This window comes from Panthera leo, chromosome B1 (assembly GCF_018350215.1).
Source record: "Panthera leo isolate Ple1 chromosome B1, P.leo_Ple1_pat1.1, whole genome shotgun sequence".
NCBI lineage: Eukaryota > Metazoa > Chordata > Mammalia > Carnivora > Felidae > Panthera > Panthera leo.
In genome coordinates, this window is record NC_056682.1 from 26,964,573 (window position 1) to 26,985,756 (window position 21,184).

At 37.8% G+C, this 21,184-nt stretch overlaps 1 protein-coding gene across 4 annotated transcripts in view; it reads left to right on the plus strand.

The window, feature by feature from the left end:
• Window positions 1-21,184, plus strand: part of TNKS (tankyrase) — a 209,561-nt gene that overhangs the window by 60,154 nt on the left and 128,223 nt on the right. For all 4 annotated transcript variants that reach the window (XM_042934429.1, XM_042934426.1, XM_042934427.1 and 1 more), the window contains exon 3: window positions 2,242-2,337. In XM_042934429.1, the coding sequence (XP_042790363.1) occupies window positions 2,242-2,337 (96 nt within the window). The remainder of the gene's footprint in view (window positions 1-2,241; window positions 2,338-21,184) is intronic.

Here is a 21,184-nt window from a genome sequence, read left to right on the forward strand (position 1 = left end):
CTCTCCAGTTAACTAAAAATGATTGAATATTTTCTAATGTAGATTTTGTTGTCAGCATCTGCTTCAGAAAATTCAACTTCTTCTTCCCTGTTGCTACTTTAGTTTGCACTGTTTCTGTGCGTTCAGGTCTAATGAAAGAAATACATAGGACTCAGAATCTTTAGAAAACAGATTTTTTTAGTAACAAGATTGCTTCTTTAAAAGTCACCTAAAATAAAGCAAAACTGCAGCCAAACTTAATGGCAGATTTCTATTGTAAAATAGCAGAAATATAATAGGTAAAGTACTAGTTACAACAAAAAAGATTGAGATTTTAGGTGACTTTTGGAGAAACAATAAGGCTTTCAGGTTTTTTCCTCTACCTCATAAACTGCAAAATAAAAGCTCCCATCATATAATTGTCAAGCCTTGTTAAATGAACATACTGCTTTACTTATTTAAAGCAGGTCTGAAGTTCTCAAAGTATGCAGTAAAAAAACTCTGCTTTTCATGGGGCTGTTACTTCTTTGTTTTCCTACCCTTTGCATGTGATCACTCAGCTACTAAATAAAGATAGAGCCATAGCTGTCAGCTTTACATTTGATACATGAGTCCGCTTCATGATAAAGACCCTTTATAAGCCAAACCTTCATGTTGGGATTTCTTCTTGGAATTAAAAAAAAACAAAAACAAAAACACAACTGTTGCCATGAAAGCTTATTCATCGTGATGAAAGAGTAACCACGGTTTGAGATTGTGGTACTTGCTATTTTATTCTGTTTACTCTTGAGTCAGTGTGTAAACATGTGGAAAATAATTATGATTGCTTTCATTCAGAGATGAAATAATATGGAAAGTCCTGGCAAAATCTCACTCCCATCTTCTCAGCCCTGGCTAGTTTTTACTATCCCACATCTGAGAGTGGCCAAGATTTAGTGCAAGAGGTGCTGATGAACACTGTTCCGGCAGCTGCGTCCTAATTCCAGATAAGGCTATTCCTTTGTACTTTATAACGAAGCCATTGACTAGATGGCTTATGGATTAAAGGAGGGGGAAGAGCTTTATAAACAGCAGGACCTATTACTTAGTAATACAGGAGGATTGCCTTCCATATATTCCCAAGGAATGTATGTACTTTAGCTTGGAAGTGCCAATGAATGAAAATTCGGGACTCACCAACAGCAGTGGCTCTGACACTTTTAGACATTATATAACATCTCTTTAACCACTTATTTGAATATGACATTTCTGCTTTGTTTTAAATTTATGTTGTAGTATAGTGGTAAATGGTAACAGCTACTGTTCTCAGCAGGACACGAAGTCTTAACTATTTGAACTGTTAGAAGAACTTGTAATTGAACCCTGCTTGTTTGGACTAGTTGTTATTGTATTTAGTAGCCTAACCGTCCGTTGGGTGGTATTACAGCAACACCCGCCATCCCTCCACGCCCATGTGCTCACATACCAGGTGTGGCGGGGAAGTGTTTTGGATTAATAAATCATTACATCTGGATTTGACTCAAACAGTACTTCTCTCCTTTGGGAGCCTCCATGTCTAAGAATTCTCCGTAGCTACTTTCTACCTAATACAGCATGTGCAGCATTCATTCCTTGGCATATATCATAGTGATATTCTGCTTCTAAACATTTTTTATGGAAAGAATTATTGCAGACGGCAGTTCTTTTTTTGCAGCCTGACTGCAGGGGAGCAGGGTTGCATGCATTCCTATGTCCGTTAAACTTCCTGGAAGCAAGCCAGTATGTTCTGGTGAGTTTCCTGTGCAAGCAGCGAGCCACTAAAAGGCTTGCACGGTATTACAACTCTTCTGAGGAGAGGAAGCGTTAGGAAATTCAGCAGTGAAGCAGCAGCAACAAGCAGCCACAGTGGTAGTAAAGATAGGGAGGTTCCCGGTTAGCGTATTTCCCAGTGTGAGGCAGTGAGCACACAGCTTCCCACTCCGCTGCCTGAAGGAGGCAAACCAAAACTGGCTTCTCGCAAGATTTTTCTAGTTTCATGTTTATGATGCTAAGTCATGTGATAATACTGTACCACAAGTTGCCAACTTTGCTTTACTCTAGAGAGGATCCTCTGCTGCAGTGCTTTTTTCCCACCTTTCTGTGTCTTTCTTTCTTCTTTTTTTTCTTGAAAGAGAAAAAACCGTGCAATGTATGTTTATGCCTACACCATGCCGAGGCGACACTTACCAGTAAATAATCTCTGTATCCCTGAGGTAAGATACTGTTTCTGCTTTCCCTGCACAGTGCTGCTGCAGCACGGAGCCGATCCAAACATTCGGAACACTGATGGGAAATCAGCCCTGGACCTGGCCGACTCTTCAGCGAAAGCTGTCCTCACAGGTAAGGAAACAGAAAGCTACCACGCTGTTTTATCTACGGGACCCCTAGCTTGACTTTACATAAAACCTTTCTGCGCTGAATTTTATTTTCCTGCTGGTTAAGCTCAACAAATATGCGTGCCATTATCTCTACTTTATTATTGATTTGCTATATTAACTGTCTCATTAATTTCTATGCTGTCATAAGCATAAGCAGTAAGATTGTTTATTCTGCTTGGAATTTCTGAGAATTACAGCATTAAATGATAGCATAAAGTATTCACTCATGTGTTAGTCCTTTTTTATGGATTCGAGCATAATTTCCCTAAACCTCCTCTTCTCCGTTGATTTCTTTTGAAGACCTTCACCACTGAGCAAGCAAGGGCATTTGTGTTACTTATAAAAGTAGTTTTGATTGGAAAGACAACCTGCTGCCTTATTACTCAGATCAATAGTTAAATAAAATATGATGCTGCTCCTTCCTTGCCGTTCTGTTTATATTTTTATCCTGTCTTCTCACTTTGCCCATGATAGCTAAGTACTTTGTAGATGAGGCAATGTATTGCCTTTTTCTTTCAGATAATGAACATTTGGGGCTTACATATTGGTTTTATCAAGGCAAATGTCAAGAGCCAGCAAAGAGGAGATGCTGGCATAGAAAGGCTATCTCATAACAATATAGAAAATAATGCTATAAGTGAGAGGATACGGAGCAACTGTTCTCATTGATCTTGGTTCTCAGAATACTGCATTGGATCTATTTTTGTTTTTATTCTTAGCATCTGAGTTCTGCTGCCTTTGCCTTCTTTTACTTAACTGACCTTTGTAATTTGGAGCCTCTTTGTCACTGCAGTGCTAACAGTATTGTTTTAGGTTGTGTGAAAGTAAATGACTTTTACCTTCCTTTTAAATTTGCCTGTGTTTGAAGAAAATAAATCTTATGTTCACTTTTAAGTTTAGAGTACATGCTGCGCATTTTTAACAGAGCCTGAGGTGCGTGGAAAAGGTTTATACGTAGACGCTTTGAAAATGTGTGGAATTTTGCTTAATTACTCCACATACACAACTTCTCACTATTGCTAAAATTGAGATAAATCTCTGCTCAATCCGAGTGATAAGACTTTTCACCATTAATTAAGTGATTCGAATTGGTGAAGTCATTTGGTTGCTGAATCAAGATAACATATACTAGAGAAATAAAGCTATTTTAAACCAGTGTAGATAAGAGGAACTTTAAGTATAATTATATAATTTTAACTAATGCAATGAAAAGATAGAGCCTCAGGCCTCCTTCCATCCCCTCTTTTCACAAAGCACTAGGGCCGTAGTAGTAGCAGCCTTGGAGTGGGCTGTGACCGGAGGAGAAACAGCGTCCGTGGGAATCGAGGTGTGTTCCAAACGCGGACCAAGACTGTCTCTGTGGCTGAGTGTCCTCCTTCTGACCTTTCCTTCTCTTCAACCCTCAACGCCTTTCTTGTCCATCTGTGAGATTCATTTAATGCAACCGTGTTTTTAAATCCACTTCCAAGTTTTTCCGAAGACAAAGTTGAAATACAAATTATTAACAGCACGAAGCTATGTCCTAACTTGAAATGAATTTCTGGGGGGATGATATTGGCTGCTCTTCGTTTGCAGAAGAGCTTTGGCATAATAACTCATGGAGACTAGATTCCTGGAAGACAGATGCCGTATCTGTTAAGCTTGATTTGAAAACCCTCTTGGGCTGTACTTTGCTTAGATAGGGAGATACTAATTCTTCTTGGTCCTAATACTGAATTCATTAATTGTTCTTTTCATGAATAGTTACCCTTTTGGAAATGATGTACCACTTTTTAGGTTTAAAAGGTAAACATTCTAGTGGTGGTAGTTAATTTTGTGGAAAATATCAGCTAGTGATATTTACACGTTCAAGTTATATAATCTTAGTGAATTAACACTTTAGGGAAATGGATTCCAAAATGTTTTTCTACCCATACAGGTTTCCTTCCAAGCAGTCCTTCTGAATGGAATTATAGAGGCAATAGTATTTCCAAAGCTAAATTAAGACAAGAAAGCACTGATAAAAAGAATCTTTTGAAAGGAATGCCTTAATTTAGAGTTATTAGAGATTATTTTGGGTGATGTGTCATTCTTTGTTTTTATGCCAGGTGGGGTTTTAGTACTGGTACTTAGCTTAAGAGTAAACTTCCTGTTCTTGGTATTTTTCCTCTTTGGGAATTTAGTTGCTGAAGACGGTTTTCTAATATCTTTTATGTTACTACTTATGCATTAGGCAAAACTGTATACAGGTGTATATGTATATTCCTTAAAGGAAGTTAGCAAAGTGAATATCTCTTTTTATAGAATATTTTAAATATTCTACATTGAAGAAATGACTAATATCCTCGTCTGCATAAAGAATGCATGGATTTTTATGAAGCCATAGAAAACAACAGCATACCTTTAGAATAACTAATTGGAGAGACTCATCAAACTCCTATTGCGCTAAGTGAATGATACCCAAAGAAGAAATCTTGAGGGTTTTTTTTGTTGGTCGTGGTGGTGTTGGTTTTTGTTAGCCACTCTGAAGTTCTGGCAGTTAACCTAAGATCTTGGAGGTGGTTGTTTGTTTTTATTTTCAGGAAATAAACATATATAAAGCCTAAAACAGCCTATGTAAATTTTATTCAGGAGGAGTGTGGGTGTGCCTTTACTTTGGCCTTTTCTCCCCCCCCCCCCCCCCCCCCCCCCCGTTAAAAGAAATACATTCCTTGTGGAAATTAAGGAAAGTAGAAAAAGTACAAGAAAGAAAAAATCATTCTTAATTCTACCACCTAGAGAGACCATTTTGGTCTATTTTATTTGTAACCATTTTTTCTGAGCACACATATCCCACACTCTTCTTTCTCTTTAATCAAATCAATCTTATACATTGCATGCTGCTTAATAGTACTTTTTTAAAAAATGGAATTACATGGATACTCCCAGAATGCATTGTTTTCTTCTGCAACATGAATTTATAATGACTTTATAATATCCTTCTATGGATATATTTAATTTTTGAGCTAAATCCCCCGTTTAGGTAGGTTGTTTTCATTCTTTATTCTTCCTTGTAAATGTAGAGTCATTTTATCAATTCCATTGGAAATGTGCTTCTTTATCATGTTCAGCCTTAGCATCCACAAACATGTTCTCTCTCTCCATTCCTGACTGAAGTATGTGGGGATTTGGAGAACGAGGAGCTTCCCTCTTAAGGGTCTGCACTGCATGTGGTGTTATATGGGGAGAGCCACATTTAAATTAAAGTTGGTTGACACAGGAAATGTTCCTTACGGAGGGCAAGGATGTAGGGGTGTTTGCTAATCCTGTAAAGGTGGTTTTGTAGGGCACAGTGGGAAGTTGAGTCAGGAGAAGCCATCACAGCAGATTGAAGCTGAGAGTTTGGGAAAGGATACCCAACCAAAGGATTGTTTATCATTGGCAGAACCAAAGATGAGTTTAGATGGCCACAAGGATGCCCAGTTAATTGGTCCTAGCGGTTTTCTAGCAGGGGTAAGGAAGTAGAGAAGAAGGATGTGTATGCACCAAGGTGTCTCAAGCATAAGCTTTAACTTGGATTCATTGCACTTCTGAGGAAATCCCAATTGGTGATTGATGGGCTGGCTCCCAGGCTTTCCAGAAGGACTCAGCCTTGGCTCAGGCTAGAGGCAACGTTGAGGGGTCTGGCATGTGCTTGCTGAGTGTGGCGTGTTCGTCAACAAAATATATCTGGAGTCCTACTTCTTTTTTTTTTCTACTCCATTGCTCCCTACTGCTTTTTAGAAGAAACCAAAATCATCTTCAGCATGATTGGTGAGGACTTTAGGGAACTGGACCCTACCCAGATAGGTTTGCTCAAGCCAAAATTTAAGATTCCTTTCTTTTTCTCATACTTTGCATCCACACTGTCAGTAACTCAGGTCTACAGTACTTTCAAATCTCCAACGCAGCCATGTCCTACCAGCTTCACCGCTTCAGCCTTAGTACAAGCCTTGACCGTCTTTCTTTTGTTTGTGACGGCAGTAACCTTGTAACGAGTCACTGCCTCCACTAATTTTTCACTCAGTTTTCACTGTAGCTGGAGTGGTCTTTCTAAAGCATAGATCAGCCCTATGATTAGAAAATCCCTTAATATATTCTTATTACCCTTAACTAAAGCCCAAACTCTTTGGCCATAGCATACCACGATGGGCCCCTGCCTTGCTTATCTCTCATCTGTCTTCCACTGTTCTGCCTTGATCTCTTTGCTTCAACCACAGCTGGATGCTTGCTGTTCTCCAACAGACAGACGAAGGCCTTGTCTGTGTCTGGACTAACACATGCTAGTTACTGAACCTGGAACACTGCCCCAGAACTTCCCGTCGTTCAAGTCAAATCTCCACTTAGGTGCTTACTCCTCAGAGATGTCTTTTTGTCCTCAGTCCCGTTAGCTTTCTTTATTTTCTTCAAGGATTTATTGATATCTGAAATGGCATTTTTTTTTCTTGTTTATTTGCCCCAATACAACGAAAGCTCTACAAGGATTTGGACTGTTGTGTGTCTTCTCACTTCGTTGTGCCCAGGACTTAACATAAACACATGAAATGATTAAATAAACAAATACTTCAAGCATCTGATTACTGGTGACTGAGGGCAGCGTATCTTCCAGGTCCTACAAATACTCGTTAACCATTAATTACTTGGTATCTCGTGCCGTATTGTAATAGTCTTATTAAATTTTGTACTTCCCAAAAATGGTTTTGGATTGCTTATAGTCATGTACATACTCTTTTAAGAGTACATTTGAAATAATTTTTAAATTGGTGTGACGGGTGAGGTGTGTACTGACCCTTTCATCAACAGATTTCTCGGGTAGCTCCTTTGATCGAGAACATGCCAGTTCTGGAAAGATCAAAGTGCCTGCAGCTGTCACATCAAACTTCTAGATGTTAAACCAGGGCCTAATTTTTACTGTTTTTTTTGTGGTTTTTTTGTTGTTTTGGTCTGTTGTTGTTGTTGTTGTTGTTGTTGTGTTTTGGCATGGCTCCATTACTATGCTGTTTTGCACACTAATACTACGAGGTGGCATATTGCGTATCAGGTGTAATACCTTTTTAATAACCTATGTGATTGAGGACTGATTTCCTAGACCCTTACTTTGAACTTTAGGAATTATTTTTATCAGTTAATCAGAAGCCTAATAGTATAATATGCCGCCCCCCCTCCCCCGTAAAGAAACCATAAGAGGAAATAGCTTACTTTTAAAGAATAGCTGTATGTTTATCTGCCTCATTTTTATTAGGGAAAATTATTGTTATGTTAAGATGAATTCCTGGTCTTTAAAAAAAATTCCCTTTAGTGTAAGAGTAAGAAAGTTAAAATGGGTTATTGCTGAAATAAATCAGTGTGAACACTCCTTTTAAAGATATGTTGAAAATGTTAATCCCTTAACCACATAATTCTTAAGAAAATTTTATTAATGCTTTGATCTGTCTATAATTTTGGACATGAGTAGGAAAGTGTAAGATTTTGTTACTAAAAGTGATTGAAACACCTTTTTTTGAAACTTTAAATGTATGAAAATAATTTAGGAGAGGATTATAGAGCTAGTACCTTTCTAAAAAGCCCTTAGCTGACATAGGTCATATTGATTTAAATTTTAAAATATTGCACCTTAAATAAACAAGTCAAAACCTTACTGAATCTAGTTATGATGATGATGATGATGATGATGATGATGATGATAGACAACTCCTGAGTGCTTCTGTCAGCCAAGCACTATTCTAAGGGCATTGAACACTGGGAAACAGATACGATTGTACCCATCTTTACAGATATCAGAATGGTCAGGTCACATTTATGAGTTCACACAGTTATAAAGGGAAATTACTGGGATTTGAAGTCAAACAGTTTGGTTTCTGAAGAATCAGTGCTCTTATGCAGAATCAGATTTTTTTTACCTACTCGTTCATTTAGAAGGATGTGGTATAAACATATTTGAAAAATTGGACTAACTCATGAATTCAGGGCTTAAATCCAAGGTATTAACGTGTTTCTCTGCTTTCTTAAAGATTAGTGCTTTCAAAAAAGAAAATTCACCTGATTGATATTACCTGCAAGACTCATCATCATATTGTTATAAAATGAATTAATTGGGTAATTTAAGTTATTAATCTAACTTTATAAATGCTATTTTTAAGTCTTTGCTATCTAGCCAGTAGGTTTGAATAACATTCAGTGGACACATTAAAAAACACAATATTTTGAAAGTATAAGGGACGATGTAATTTCAAAATGTTTGAGCTGTTCGTAAATAAGAGGCACCTCAAATAATGTATGTAGTGTAAGCCTTTCATGAGTTATAGGCAGTTATGTATGTTTAGGAGTAAGAGGGAATAGAAACTATGTTTCTGTTTATATAACCCAGCCCTCCAGTATTTCAAACTCTTCCTATCTACCTTTGGATGTAATTAAACCTAGCAAGCCTACATCATTAAAACCAGCATGATCTTTCAGTGCACCAAAAATGACATCTTTGTGAAGCATAATAACTTGTTAGTGTATACCTTGAGAGCACCTGTCATTTTCCCCAGTGAACTGTAACAGTAACTGGTGTGTAACTGTAACTTTCACACAGCATCTTCATTGCATTTTGGATTACAGCTTCAACTACAACCAATTTATGGCTACTTTTATTTTTTTTAAGTTTATTTATTTATTTATTGACTTTTTATTTTTGAGAGAGAGAGAGCAAGGGAGGGGCAGAGAGAGAGGGAGAGAGAGAGAGAATCCCAAGCAGGCTCCACACCAGCAGTGCTGAGCATGATTTGGGGCTTGAACTCACGAACCATGAGATCATGACCTGAGCCAAAACCGAGAGTCAGATGCTCAACCGACTGAGCCATCCAGGTGCCCCAAATTACGGCTATTTTAAATGGTTCTTTTAAAATTTCTTACAATAAAGTAATTGCTATTAACATTTACTTTCTTAAAATAGCAGTGACATTAGAATGCATTAATGCTTTGGTATCGTAAGGGTTGATAACTCTATTTTTCTTTTTTGAAGTTTTTATGACACTTTTATTTTGACATAATTGTACATTTTCATGCAATCGTTAAGAAGTAATACAGAGGCCTCCTGTACCTAGTGTGTTATTTTCCCCTAGGGGTAACCTCTTACAAAAACTGTAGTATGGTATCATAATCAGGATATTGACATTGATATAGTCAGATGCAGAACATTTCCATCTTAGCAGATGTTTTTCTGTAGTTTTCCTGTTTATAATATGTTTATCTGTTTTGGTATTGGGGTAATGCTGGCTTCATAGAATGAGTTAGGAAGTATCCTTTAGGAAATGTTGAGTTCTTTTATTTTCTGGAAGAGATTATTTTTTTTTGGTCTAATTCACCAGTGAAACCATTTGGGCCTAGGGCTTTCTTGTTTGGAAGATTATTACTGATTCAGTTTCTTTAATAGATACAGAGCTAACCAGGTTATATATTTCTCCTTGTGTGAATTTCGATAGTTTATGTCTTTCAAGGAATTGCTCAATGTCACCTAAGTTGTCAAATTTCTGTGTGTAGAATCGTTTATAGTCTTCTCTCATTGGGCTTTTGGTGTTTGCAGGATCTGTAATGTTCTTTCCTGTTTCATTTTTGATAATTGGTAACCCACTGATTATTTAGAAGTATGTTGTTTAGATGCTAAATATTTGGAGACTTTTCTGTTACCTCGCTGATATTACTTTAGAAACTAGAGTTTGATTCCATTGTGGTTGGGCAATACTCCCTATTTTTTCTTTCTTTCTTTCTTTTTTTTTTTTTCTTTTTAAAGTTTTTGTTTTATATCCCAGAATGTGGCCTATTTTGGTATGTTCCATGGGCACAGGGTAAGAATGTGTTTCGGCTTTTATTGGATGGAGTATTCTATAAGCGTTTGTTAGGTCCTGTTAGTTGATGGTGTTGAGTTTTTCTGTATCCTTGCTGATTTTCTTCACAGAACTTCCACTGATAGCACAGGGCAAGAGGTGGGAGAGGGCAGCCTCATTACCATTGGATTGTAGTGCAAGTGTGTGGCACTCGTGGTCTCCACTAACATTGTGGTGAGGAGGGGCTAATTATTACCTAGCAGATATGAAAGTCCTGGCTCCCAGTGAGGTTATAAATCTAGGCTCATCACTAGGCCTTTGCTTCATGAGTGTGGGTGGAACTATATAATTCTTCTCTTTCGTTTTGTTTTTGTTTTTGTTTTTGTTTTGAGCTTTGTTTTTGTTTCTGTTTTTTTGGTCATATTTGGCTGGAATAAGCTGGTGATTGTCTAAAGGTTTTCTGTCTTGCTAGGCTGTCCCTTTACTGCTCCGTTGTCTAGAGGGAGCAGGCTTTCTCTTGTCTGCACCCATTGGCATTTCTAGATTGCCAGCTTCTTCAGCTTTTAAGTGTGTGTGTATGGAGCAAAAAGAACTTGAAAACTCACCAACATGCCGTTCCTTGGGAATTGAGATCCCTAACCAGGCTGCCTTTTCTGTCCACCTTTGGGAGTCTTCATCTGTTTATCTTACATACAAGGTCCAGGTTTTTTAGGTGTACTTAGCAAGAATAAGGAAAAGCACACATCTCCATTTTTGTAGAGGGAGAAGTGTCGAAAGTCTTTTTAATTAGTCATTACTATATGGAATGAGTCATTACTCAGAGTCCTTACTCTGAGGATGTATGCAGACAGTGAAGCTGCATAAACAGTAGGGATTTTTTTTGGATATCTATTTTTCTAAATCTACCCGCAGATCAAAAACCTAGATTTAAATAGCTTTGCGCTATGAGGGGTAGTAGTGGACTCTCAGTACTGTTCACATAATATTGCAAAGAATACCATTGCTTAATGAATGCTTTTGCTTTTTTAACTGAATAAAAAGCACAGTTATGATTTTAGTTTTATAATTGAAATAATTGTGACTGTAAGAAAAAGTTATCAGTAGCCTGCTACTTTTCAGTTGGTAATTGGTAGAAAAGCTTATAGCCTCCTCTTTTGGGATCTTCTTTCTGTGCTGTTCACTAATTTCATTGACTCTGGCACAGCCCTAAGGTGGGAGGAGGCCAGCAGCCAGTGTTTTCCCAGTTTGTCTCATCCAGAGGAATTACATTTTGGAACTTTAAAAAGTCACTAAACCTGTGGTGTGAAGTTTTTATTATTAAACAAAACAAGGTGTCACTGAGTGGTGGAATAAAGGGAATATTCGGTAATTATTTAGGATCAAAAAGGTTCCATAATTAAAGTAACCAGCTTAGTGTTAGTGAATTTCCTGTCGGAATTTCTACAGAGTACCGTCTTTTCCTGCTGTGCCCCAGCTTTGCTACACAGGGTGTCAGTGTCCCTGTCTTATATTACTCATTCATAAGGCTGGGGAAACTGGAGCAGGGTATGATGCAAAAGATATAAGTTGACCTAGAACAAAAACCTTCTTTGGACAGATACCTGCTGTTATGCCCGGTATTTTCCAAGCAGAACTGTCCTTCCACCTGCCTGCGTTCAATACCCTCCAACAAGCTGTTTGAGCAGATGTCAGTAAGGGACTTGTGCCGGCTGCTAGGCAGAGGCTAAATAGATGTGTGTACCCATTTGCTTAGGGAGCAGGTTAGGGGAGCCTTGGAGCGGGAGGCTTGTTGATGACCGTAGAGGCACCGTGCTCTTTGCAGCCGTTTTTATGCCAGACAGAGGCAGAGGTGTCACTAGTAGCAGGTTTGTGGCTACAATGTAAGACTGCGGCAGCGGCTCTACAGCCCAGTTACACGAAGTTTGGAATCGAGAATATCTGCATTAGTTCCTAATTCTGCCACTTACTAGTTGTAAACTTGGGGAAGTTACTTTGCCTTTCTAAGCCTCAGTTTCCTACATTTTCTCATTGAGAGAGTGGAGGTGATGATACCTACCTCTGGGGTTGTGTATGGAATAAACTTATTTGAAAACACTTGATACAAAGAAAACACTAAATTGTATTTTATTAATAATGAGCATGTTTATTGCTTTGACTTTAAATATTACCAGCTCAGCTCTTCTGGGGCTTGTCCGATCATTTGCATTGTTCTTTATTTTATTCTTTAGGTTAGATTAGTTAGTTATCCTTAGATCAACTACATTGACATCACTTGGAACTTGTTAGAAGTGCGTATCTTCAGGCTTCATCCTAGAATTACTGAATGAGAAATTTGGGGGGTGGGGCCCAGCAGTCTGTGTTTGACCATAAGCCCGTCAGGTGATTTTGGTACAAGCTCTAGTTTGAGAACTTTAGGTTATCTACTGGTTCTTTAGTAAAGGGAGGGGAAGGGAAGTCTGAATCACCAAGTTTGTTCTTTGCTGATACTTTTGATGAGAGTCATAAAAATGTGTTGACTCTGAGATGTTTAGAAATTATCTGTGATTTTAACTGATCCATGATACCTGGGAAAATTGGAGGTCAGTATTCTTAAGTATAAAATGGTAAATTTATAGTTAAAAACATAATACATCTTGGATATCATCAAGGAGACGTGGAAACATAACAAAACAAAACAGTATTTTACTCATAAACAACAATGATTCCTTAGTGGTGGTCTGTGTACCTCTGAAAGTATAAAATTTCCTAGACTGAACAACCACAGTAATAGAACAAACAGGATCGGAAGCAGAGGGGATTTGTCGTTCTGTAGGATGGGAATAAGCGATGAACAAAATCATCAAAATTTTGTCCTTATGAACCTTTCATGCTTATGAGGGAAGTATGTTAGGGTGAGACATTAAGAATATGTAATGAGTCTTTTGAGTTTCCAAAGATGTAGATGGAAGAGAGATTGATCAAAAACTTCACTCTACCTACCAGAAAATAAACTTGTAGGTTTATATAGAGTGTACTGGAAGGAAGTAGAAATTGATTCAGAGAGTGTTTGAACAAATACGGGAGAAAGCCATAAATAACAATATATAGTTAAGGTCGGGAACACCAAGAAGCCTTTTCACAGCTTAGGAATTTGCTTTAGCAGTATATTATTAAGACCAGATGAGCCAGAGCTCTGCATCAGTATGATTAGGAGGGTAGGGGAGAATTCTTTTCCTCTAAAATTTGTTGACACTGCCCTGCCCCGTCCCCATCCCCAGGTCTTCACATGTCTAATTCGGATCGGTGAAGAAAAGGGGGAAGAGTGTATTCTATTTGGTATAACAGAAAATGTTGCCTTTCAGGAGGCCTCGAGTCTAAGTTTGGAGGAAAGATGAGACCCAGTAAAAGTCTTAGATTTGTTCTCCATGGAGCTCTTTTTAGTTTCTAAGCAGGGGATTTGCTTGGAGAGTGTTCTAGTTCAAGAATATGAATTAGACATACACGCATTAGGTGTGTTAATATAAGGAAAGATAAGAAGTAAGGAAACTGCTTTGGAGAAAAGAATAATTGAGGCTTGAGGTGATGATGGTGAGGGCATGGATTACTAGACTGGAATGAAGAGAAAGGGATGAGTTCAAGACATGTGAAAAGAATGGATTTGATAGAACTACAGTGTGTGTGTGTGTGTGTGTGTGTGTGTGTGTATTTAACTTTTAAATTTATTTAGGATAAATGGGCTAGCTCATTATTCAGATATTTGGGAGCCAAAATAATATGCTTAGAAAGCGCTTTATATTTGGGAACAAGAGATGCCGGTTGTCTGCCCCTTATTAAAGTTTTGTGGCCTTTGGGTAAGTAATTTTGTTTCTGTTTTTTCTTCTGTAAATAGAAGTGAGAATGGCAGATGATGATCTTTTCTTTAAAATTAATCGATTTCTGTTTGTTGTAATTATATGATGAGCCATTAATCACAAGGGCATCAGAAAGACATAAACACAACTTACCTGTAACACTACTGTATTCTGGCATATCTACATTTTGTTCTACATAATTGGATAATAAATTGATTCTAGATCCTTTTTTTTTGTATTTAGAATATCTTGGTGGGATGCCTGGGTGGCTCAGTAGGTTAAACGTCTGACTTCAGTTCAGGTCATAATCACTGTTTGTGAGTTCGAGCCCCGTGTCGGGCTCTGTGCTAACAGCTCAGAGCCTGGAGCCTGTTTCAGATTCTGTGTGTGTGTGTCTCTCTCTCTCTGCCCCTCCCCTGCTCACACTCTGTCTCTCTCAAAAATAAATAAAACATTAGAAAAATTAAAAAAAAAAAAGAATATCTTGGTGCGTTCCTTTTTAGGCTACTTTGAAGCAGATTTGGCTGAAAAGCAAATGGTTCTAGTGGGAATTAAGATACTATGTCCTTATAGTAGGTTGGGTCCCAAAGTTCCTCGGAAACTAACCTCTAAAAACAGAGAGAGAAGATTGTACGCTATTTTATGCTTGTCGATTTTTGTCCTCAAAAATGGTGTGTGTGTGTGTGTGTGTGTGTGTGTGTGTGTGTGTGTGTGTTTCTAATCATTTTCAGCCTTTACCAAAGGATAAAAGAAAACAATTATATTAACAGGTATTACTGGAATGAGTAACAAAAAAAGGCAAATAGTCATAGGCCAGCCCTTTTATGGCCTCAAAATCCGTAAATAACAGTTGTTTCATTTACTTTTTCAGGTCATATTATTTAGAGAAATTGAATATTATTTCACTAACATTATCATGTTATTTCATCTTCCACATGGGTGACCACTTAACACGCTGCCATTTCAGTTTCCTGACTGCTTATGTGTACCGACTTTTCCATCCTACCTTAGCTGCTCATACTGTGGTCAGATTCTTCATCTTGTCTTGTAATGACTGTCGTACATCCAAAATCTTCATTTTGTACCGGGACTTACGGCTTTTGTCCTTCTCTCTCTCCAACTCTATTATTTTGTGCATTCTTGAATTTCATCAGGCCCTCTAATCAATAGACTCTACCTTTTTTTTTTCAATATATTACCCCCTTTGTCTTTACCATCTTATTATCCAGCTTAGATTTTATTGCCCACCATTGTCTTCCCCTGCTCACGAACACTGTTAACTATTCACCAGCTCTCTAGCCAGTGTACTCCCTTGGCAATACTGTAGTATTTATTAAGCCCGGCTATCTGTCTATTTTATTCCTCCACTTGAGAAATGAATGGGGCTGGAAAAGAAGAGAGAGTTGGAAAACTCCAAAAAAAAAAAAAAAAAAAAAAACCTGGAGAGAGAGTTGTTTGATTTCACTTTAGTATCATAACCATAAATCTCACATCGGCTTTTATTCTTGTTTCAGCCCTTTCTCTCCTTGAATCTTCAGCACCTATCCTCTATTTCTTTTTCTCAGCTAATTTATTTTCTCATATTTCATTGAAAAAAAAGATCCCATCAAACAGGAACTTGTTGCTGTGGCCATTTCTGCCAGCCTGGCTACATCTGTACTCGCCTACTCTGCCTTCTGTTACGGTGAGAGAAGCATCCTGCTTCTATCTTCTACTTTTGCTCTAGATTTCATCCCATCTCACCTGCTCCAGGACCTTCTGCAGTTTTGCTCTCCCTGTTGGCTTATAACCATTTGTGTACACATGGATTCTAGTAGCTCCCATCTTTAAAAAATACAATAAAAACAAAAATTTTCCTCTTGATCCCTACATCACTCTCGAGGACCCCATTTTTGTGCCTCCCCCTGGAGCACAAGAAGTTACCCATGGTTGCTCTTTACTTTCTTCTTATTCTGAACTAAACTCACCTGGTCTAATTTTTGCCCCTAACCATTGTGATAAAATATTTTCTTTTTTCTCCCAAGTTTATCCGTAAATTCTGTTTTGTATATCTAGTGGTCACTTCCCTGTGCGGCCTCTTAGCAGCATTCAACATAATTTCGAACAACTACCTGTTTTGAAACAGTCTTCTGATGGCTTCTAGGTTACCGTACCCTCTTGCTCTACCCTCCCACCCCCCCATTTCACTGATTCTTTCTCCTTTGGTCCACATCTAAATACTGGAATGGCCCAGAAGTAGTTTTAGGATTCTCGTTTCCTTTCTGACTTTGTAGGTGACCTCCTCTAGTCCATTCACTTTAAATAAATAGTATCTATATGGCCTCTCAAACCCTGTATCCCACCAATTCATGACTGTAGTGCTGACATATCCTACTTGACACTTCCAACTTCATTGTAGACATCTCAAACTTACCATGGCCAGCACAGAATTCCTTATCTCCCTATCTGATGCCATTGCCAAGTCCATCAAGCTTGAACCCCATTCTTTCAGATTCTTAAGAAATGGCATCAAAATCTACTTCAGGCCAGACTTGATTCTTCTCTTGTCCTCATACCTTGTATTCAGTTCATCACCTAATTCTGTTGGTTTCACTTCCAAAACTGATTCCAGATTTATTTCTCTCAGTCTTGCCTACCGCCATCAAAATTCTAATTTGGACCAGGGCTAAGAAAAGTGTGATCTATAGGCTGGTTCGGATAAGCTGTTTGTGTCTGGCTTGTGATGAGATAAGGGAGTGGCACCAGAATATAAATCAACTAGTTAGTTTAGCCAACTTTTTTTTTAATTTTCAAATATTTATTTTTGAGAGACAGAGAGAGCATGAGCCGGGAAGGGGCAGAGAGAGACAGCGGGGACAGAGGATCTGAAGCAGGCTCTGTGCTGACAGCAGCGAGCCCAATGCAGGATTAGAACTCAAGAATGGTGAGATCATAACCAGAGCCAAAGTTGGACACTCAACCAACTGAGCCACCCAGGTGCCCCCCCTCCCCCACCCTTTTTAATAGCAAGACTTCTTTGATGAAAACACGTTGCAATGATTTTGCCTTCTGATGCAAGCTCCTGATCTTTTGCTGGCTAGCTCCTTTGATGAGTGCTGGTTTAGACCACCGCTGACACCCTCCTGTCAATGTTCCTTTAGACCACTGTCTGTATAGCAGCCAGTAAACTTTTTAAAATTTTAACTGGTTAATTTCATTCTTTTAAAAAAATTTCTGTTTAATGGTTATTCATTTTTGAGAGTTGGAGAGAGACAGAGCATGAATGGGGGAGGGACAGAGAAAGAGAGGGAGACACAGAATCCAAAGCAGGCTCCAGGCTCTGAGCTGTCAGCACAGAGCCTGAAAAGGGGCTCGAATCCACAAACCAGGAGATCATGACCTGAGCCAAAGTCGGACACTTAACCAACTGAGCCACCCAGGCGCCCCAGTTTCATTCATTTCTTTAAAAGTAATTCTACTCATAATAAAATTCAAACTCTTTATCTGTCCCCTACCTATTTATCTGACTGCATTGTGTAACCGTTTCTCTGTTGCTCCTTATAGTCCAGACATACCAACTGCATTTCTATTAACCATAGACTCCAAGTTCGTTTCTGTCTTGATTTCTTTTTCTGCCTTCTATCCTCTCCTTGGTGTGCTGGTTCCTTTACTGGAGTGTTCTTTTCCTCAGATCTTCTCTTAACTACTTTCTCTCAATATTTAGGTCTCAACTCAAAAATCACTACCTCAAATAAGTTTGTCCTAACCCCTTAAATAAGCAAATGTCCAGTCCAGCTGCCGGTCCCCCTTTACATCACCTATCACTGTCTGAAATGACTTCATTTATTTACTATTTTGCTTATTTATTCCTTAGCTCCCAATCCCTGAATTCTAGTACTGGCTTCTTGAGAAGTGAGATTTTCTCTTTGTTCATTGTTTACAGTGTCAGCATTCTCTAAATATTTGTTAAATGAATGATCATTCAGTTGATTGCTACTTCATAAACTAGAACTGTTTTATTATATGCCACTATAACATGGTAAAATCAAAACAGCATTCCAGAACTATAAAATGTACAAGAAATGATAACATCAGTCAGGCAAGCTGCCAATGACCATAAAATCCAGAAAAGGATCCTTGATAAGTTATTGAATCTAATGTTTATTTGTTTGTTAATCTGTGTTGATCTGTTGATCCCAGAATCTGCAAGGGCCATTTCCTGCTCATTTAAATAAACTATCAAACTTGCTCTTTAGTTAGATTGCTTAAAAAATAGTCCTCATCATTAATGAAAAACAAAACAAAAACACCTTTTGTATAAAAATTCATGCTCTCTATACACCCTCAGATTGTTTTAATATTTCATAATTTCAGCACACATTCTTTACTGTTTCTGACGTAGAGCCTTCTTTTACTGTCTTATTTCTCTCCTTGATGAAACAGTGCATACATCCTCATGAGGTTTCTTAAATCTCCATACAGTTTGATCTTAACTTAAATTTTTTTTTGATGTTTTATTTATTTTTGAGAGACAGAGACTGAGCGCTGGCAGGGGAGGGGCATAGAGAGAAGGAGACACAGAAATCCAAACAGGTTCCAGGCTCTGAGCTGTCAGCACAGAACTGGACACGGGGCTTGAACTCATGAGCTGTGAGATCATAACCTGAGCTGAAGTCAGATGCGTAACTGACTGAGCCTTCCAGGTGCCCCAATTTGGTCTTAATTTTTAAAGAAAACAACTTGTGATTCTATTGATTCTCAAGAGGCTATATCATAAGTTAGATATTCTTTTTTTAAGTTTATTTTTTGAGAGAGAGAGTGAAAGTATGCATATGTGTGTGCGAGCAGGGGAGGGGCAGAGTGAGAGAGTGAGAGTAAGAATCCCAAGCAGGCTCTGTACTGTCAGTGCAGAGCCCTATGCGGGGCTCGATCTCATGAACCTTGAGGTCATGACCTGAGCTGAAACCAAGATTTAGACGCTTAACTGACTGAGCCACCCAGGCACCCTAAATTCTTGCTAAGTTTAAAAACTTCATATCTATCATTGTGTTGATTTCAAACATTTCATTTTAACAGTCAGCTTGTTCATAAAGCTGACTATTCATAAAGTGTTCCATAACACTTTTAACACCTAAAATTTTTACATAGCAAGGATCCTCTTGTGCTTCTGAAGAGTGTTAAAAGGGATCTTCAGGTGACAGGACTTTTCCTGACACCTGCCATGCCGTGACATTGCCACGGTCAAGAGCCATTTAGGGCATTTTAGGGTATACAAAAGATTGAAAGCCTTCCATGACTGAGAACAATCCTACTCCAGCATGATATGATTTTTGTGGGCATATTTTCATGTGTTTGCTCAGAGGTCATAAAATATACTGATGAGAAAGAAGCCATTGGTAATTATTTTATAAAATTAGGTTGTTATCTGTTGTCATGGAGGGAAATGTACTAAAAACTAACCCAATTTGGGGTTCTTCTCATTCAAATAAACAACCTTGCCTTTTTTTTTTTGTAGACTTAATTTCCAATCTACAAAATTTTTAATTTTATATTTTTAAGCCCTTAATTTTCCCCTTTTTCTCTTTTTGGTTTTCATCTAACTTCTTCAGTTATAAAAGACTTTTCCAAAATAGCACAAACAAAATCTAACATGTTTAGTTCATTTTTTTTTCCAAGAAAAAGGTGGCAATTTTTAAGAAATTTTAACATTAACCTACCTATAGAAAGCAGGTATAATTATAAAACAGCAGCTGAAATGTCAATGGTGCATTCTTCAATGATTGACTCATTTATAAGTCTTATTATAAAAGGGGGGAAGATGAACATTGGGTTGTATGTTCAGAAGTAATCAGATTTTACATAAAAGTCTTTGAAAAAGCTTTGGGTGGATCATTAGTGGCAGTTTTAGGTGTTATTATTATTTATATCTCTAGAGAACTTAATGATATTCATAGCTGATAGCTTGCCATTAGACCTTCGATAAGCAAAAAATGACAGATTTCATATCCTAAAATACAGTGAAATTTTTATAGCTTAAACTTCTTAATACACATGCAACTGCCATTCTGCCTCAAAATTGCATTATCTGTTGGATAAGTAGTTGAGCTACTGAATTGCGTGACTCATGTGTTGTTGTTAATGTCAATCTTCCCATCCACTCTTTCCCCAACATTTATATTTTAAAAATATTTCCGATTTAAAAGAATAGTAAAATGAATACTTTATATACTCTTCCCATAGATTCACCAATTGTTAACATTTTCCAGTTTATTTTATATCTTTTTCATTCTCAATATTTTTTCTTCTCTGAACTATTTTAGAGTTACTTATAGACATTGTGGAGCTTCACAGCGAAGCACTTCAGCATGTATCTCCTGAGAGCCAGAACACAATTATACTTGGGAAATTAAGCATTAATACAATTCTGTCTCTAATATACAATCCCTCTTCCTACTGTTTTAGGAAAATATTTCTTGGCCTCTGACTTTTCTCATCAATACCAGGTAACTCTGTTTCTTTAGGTAGCTTTTGAGCCCTTTGAACTCTTACTTTTTTAATTTTAATTTTTTTAATGTTTATTTTTGAGAGGGAGAGAGAGAGAGAGAGAGAGAGAAACTGTGAGCGGGAGAGGGGGAGAGAGAGGGAAACACAGAATCTGAAGCAGACTCCAGGCTCTGAGCTGTCAGCACAGAGCCCAATGTGGGGCTTGAACTCATGAACTGTGAGATCATGACCTGAGCCGAAGTCAGACTCTCAACTGACTGAACCACTCAGGCACTCCTGAACTCTTTCATAGACACGTAGAGATTGGTAGATCTGTTCACTGAAACATTTGCCTTTTTTCTTTTATGTCTTTTACTTTTGGTTTAATGATGTTACTACTGGCTGTGTTTGCCTTGTTCTTTACAGGGATATTTTGATGCAGGTGGTAATTACAGAACATGATGCATTACTATTTATATTAGGCTCTTAAGAAATGCATGATAAAATTGTTTTAAAAATCAAATTAAGACTTTTTAATCTCCCTTCAAAAAACTTATTACTGATCTTCTCAAGGGAGTTTAATGCATTGGTGGTCCAGACTGGATTTTCTAAGAGTGTATAATTGTCAATAATAAAAAATATATAAGCAAAAGGTTATTCATTGTTTATAGTTGCAAAATATTGCAACCTTCCTAAATGCCCACCTATAGGA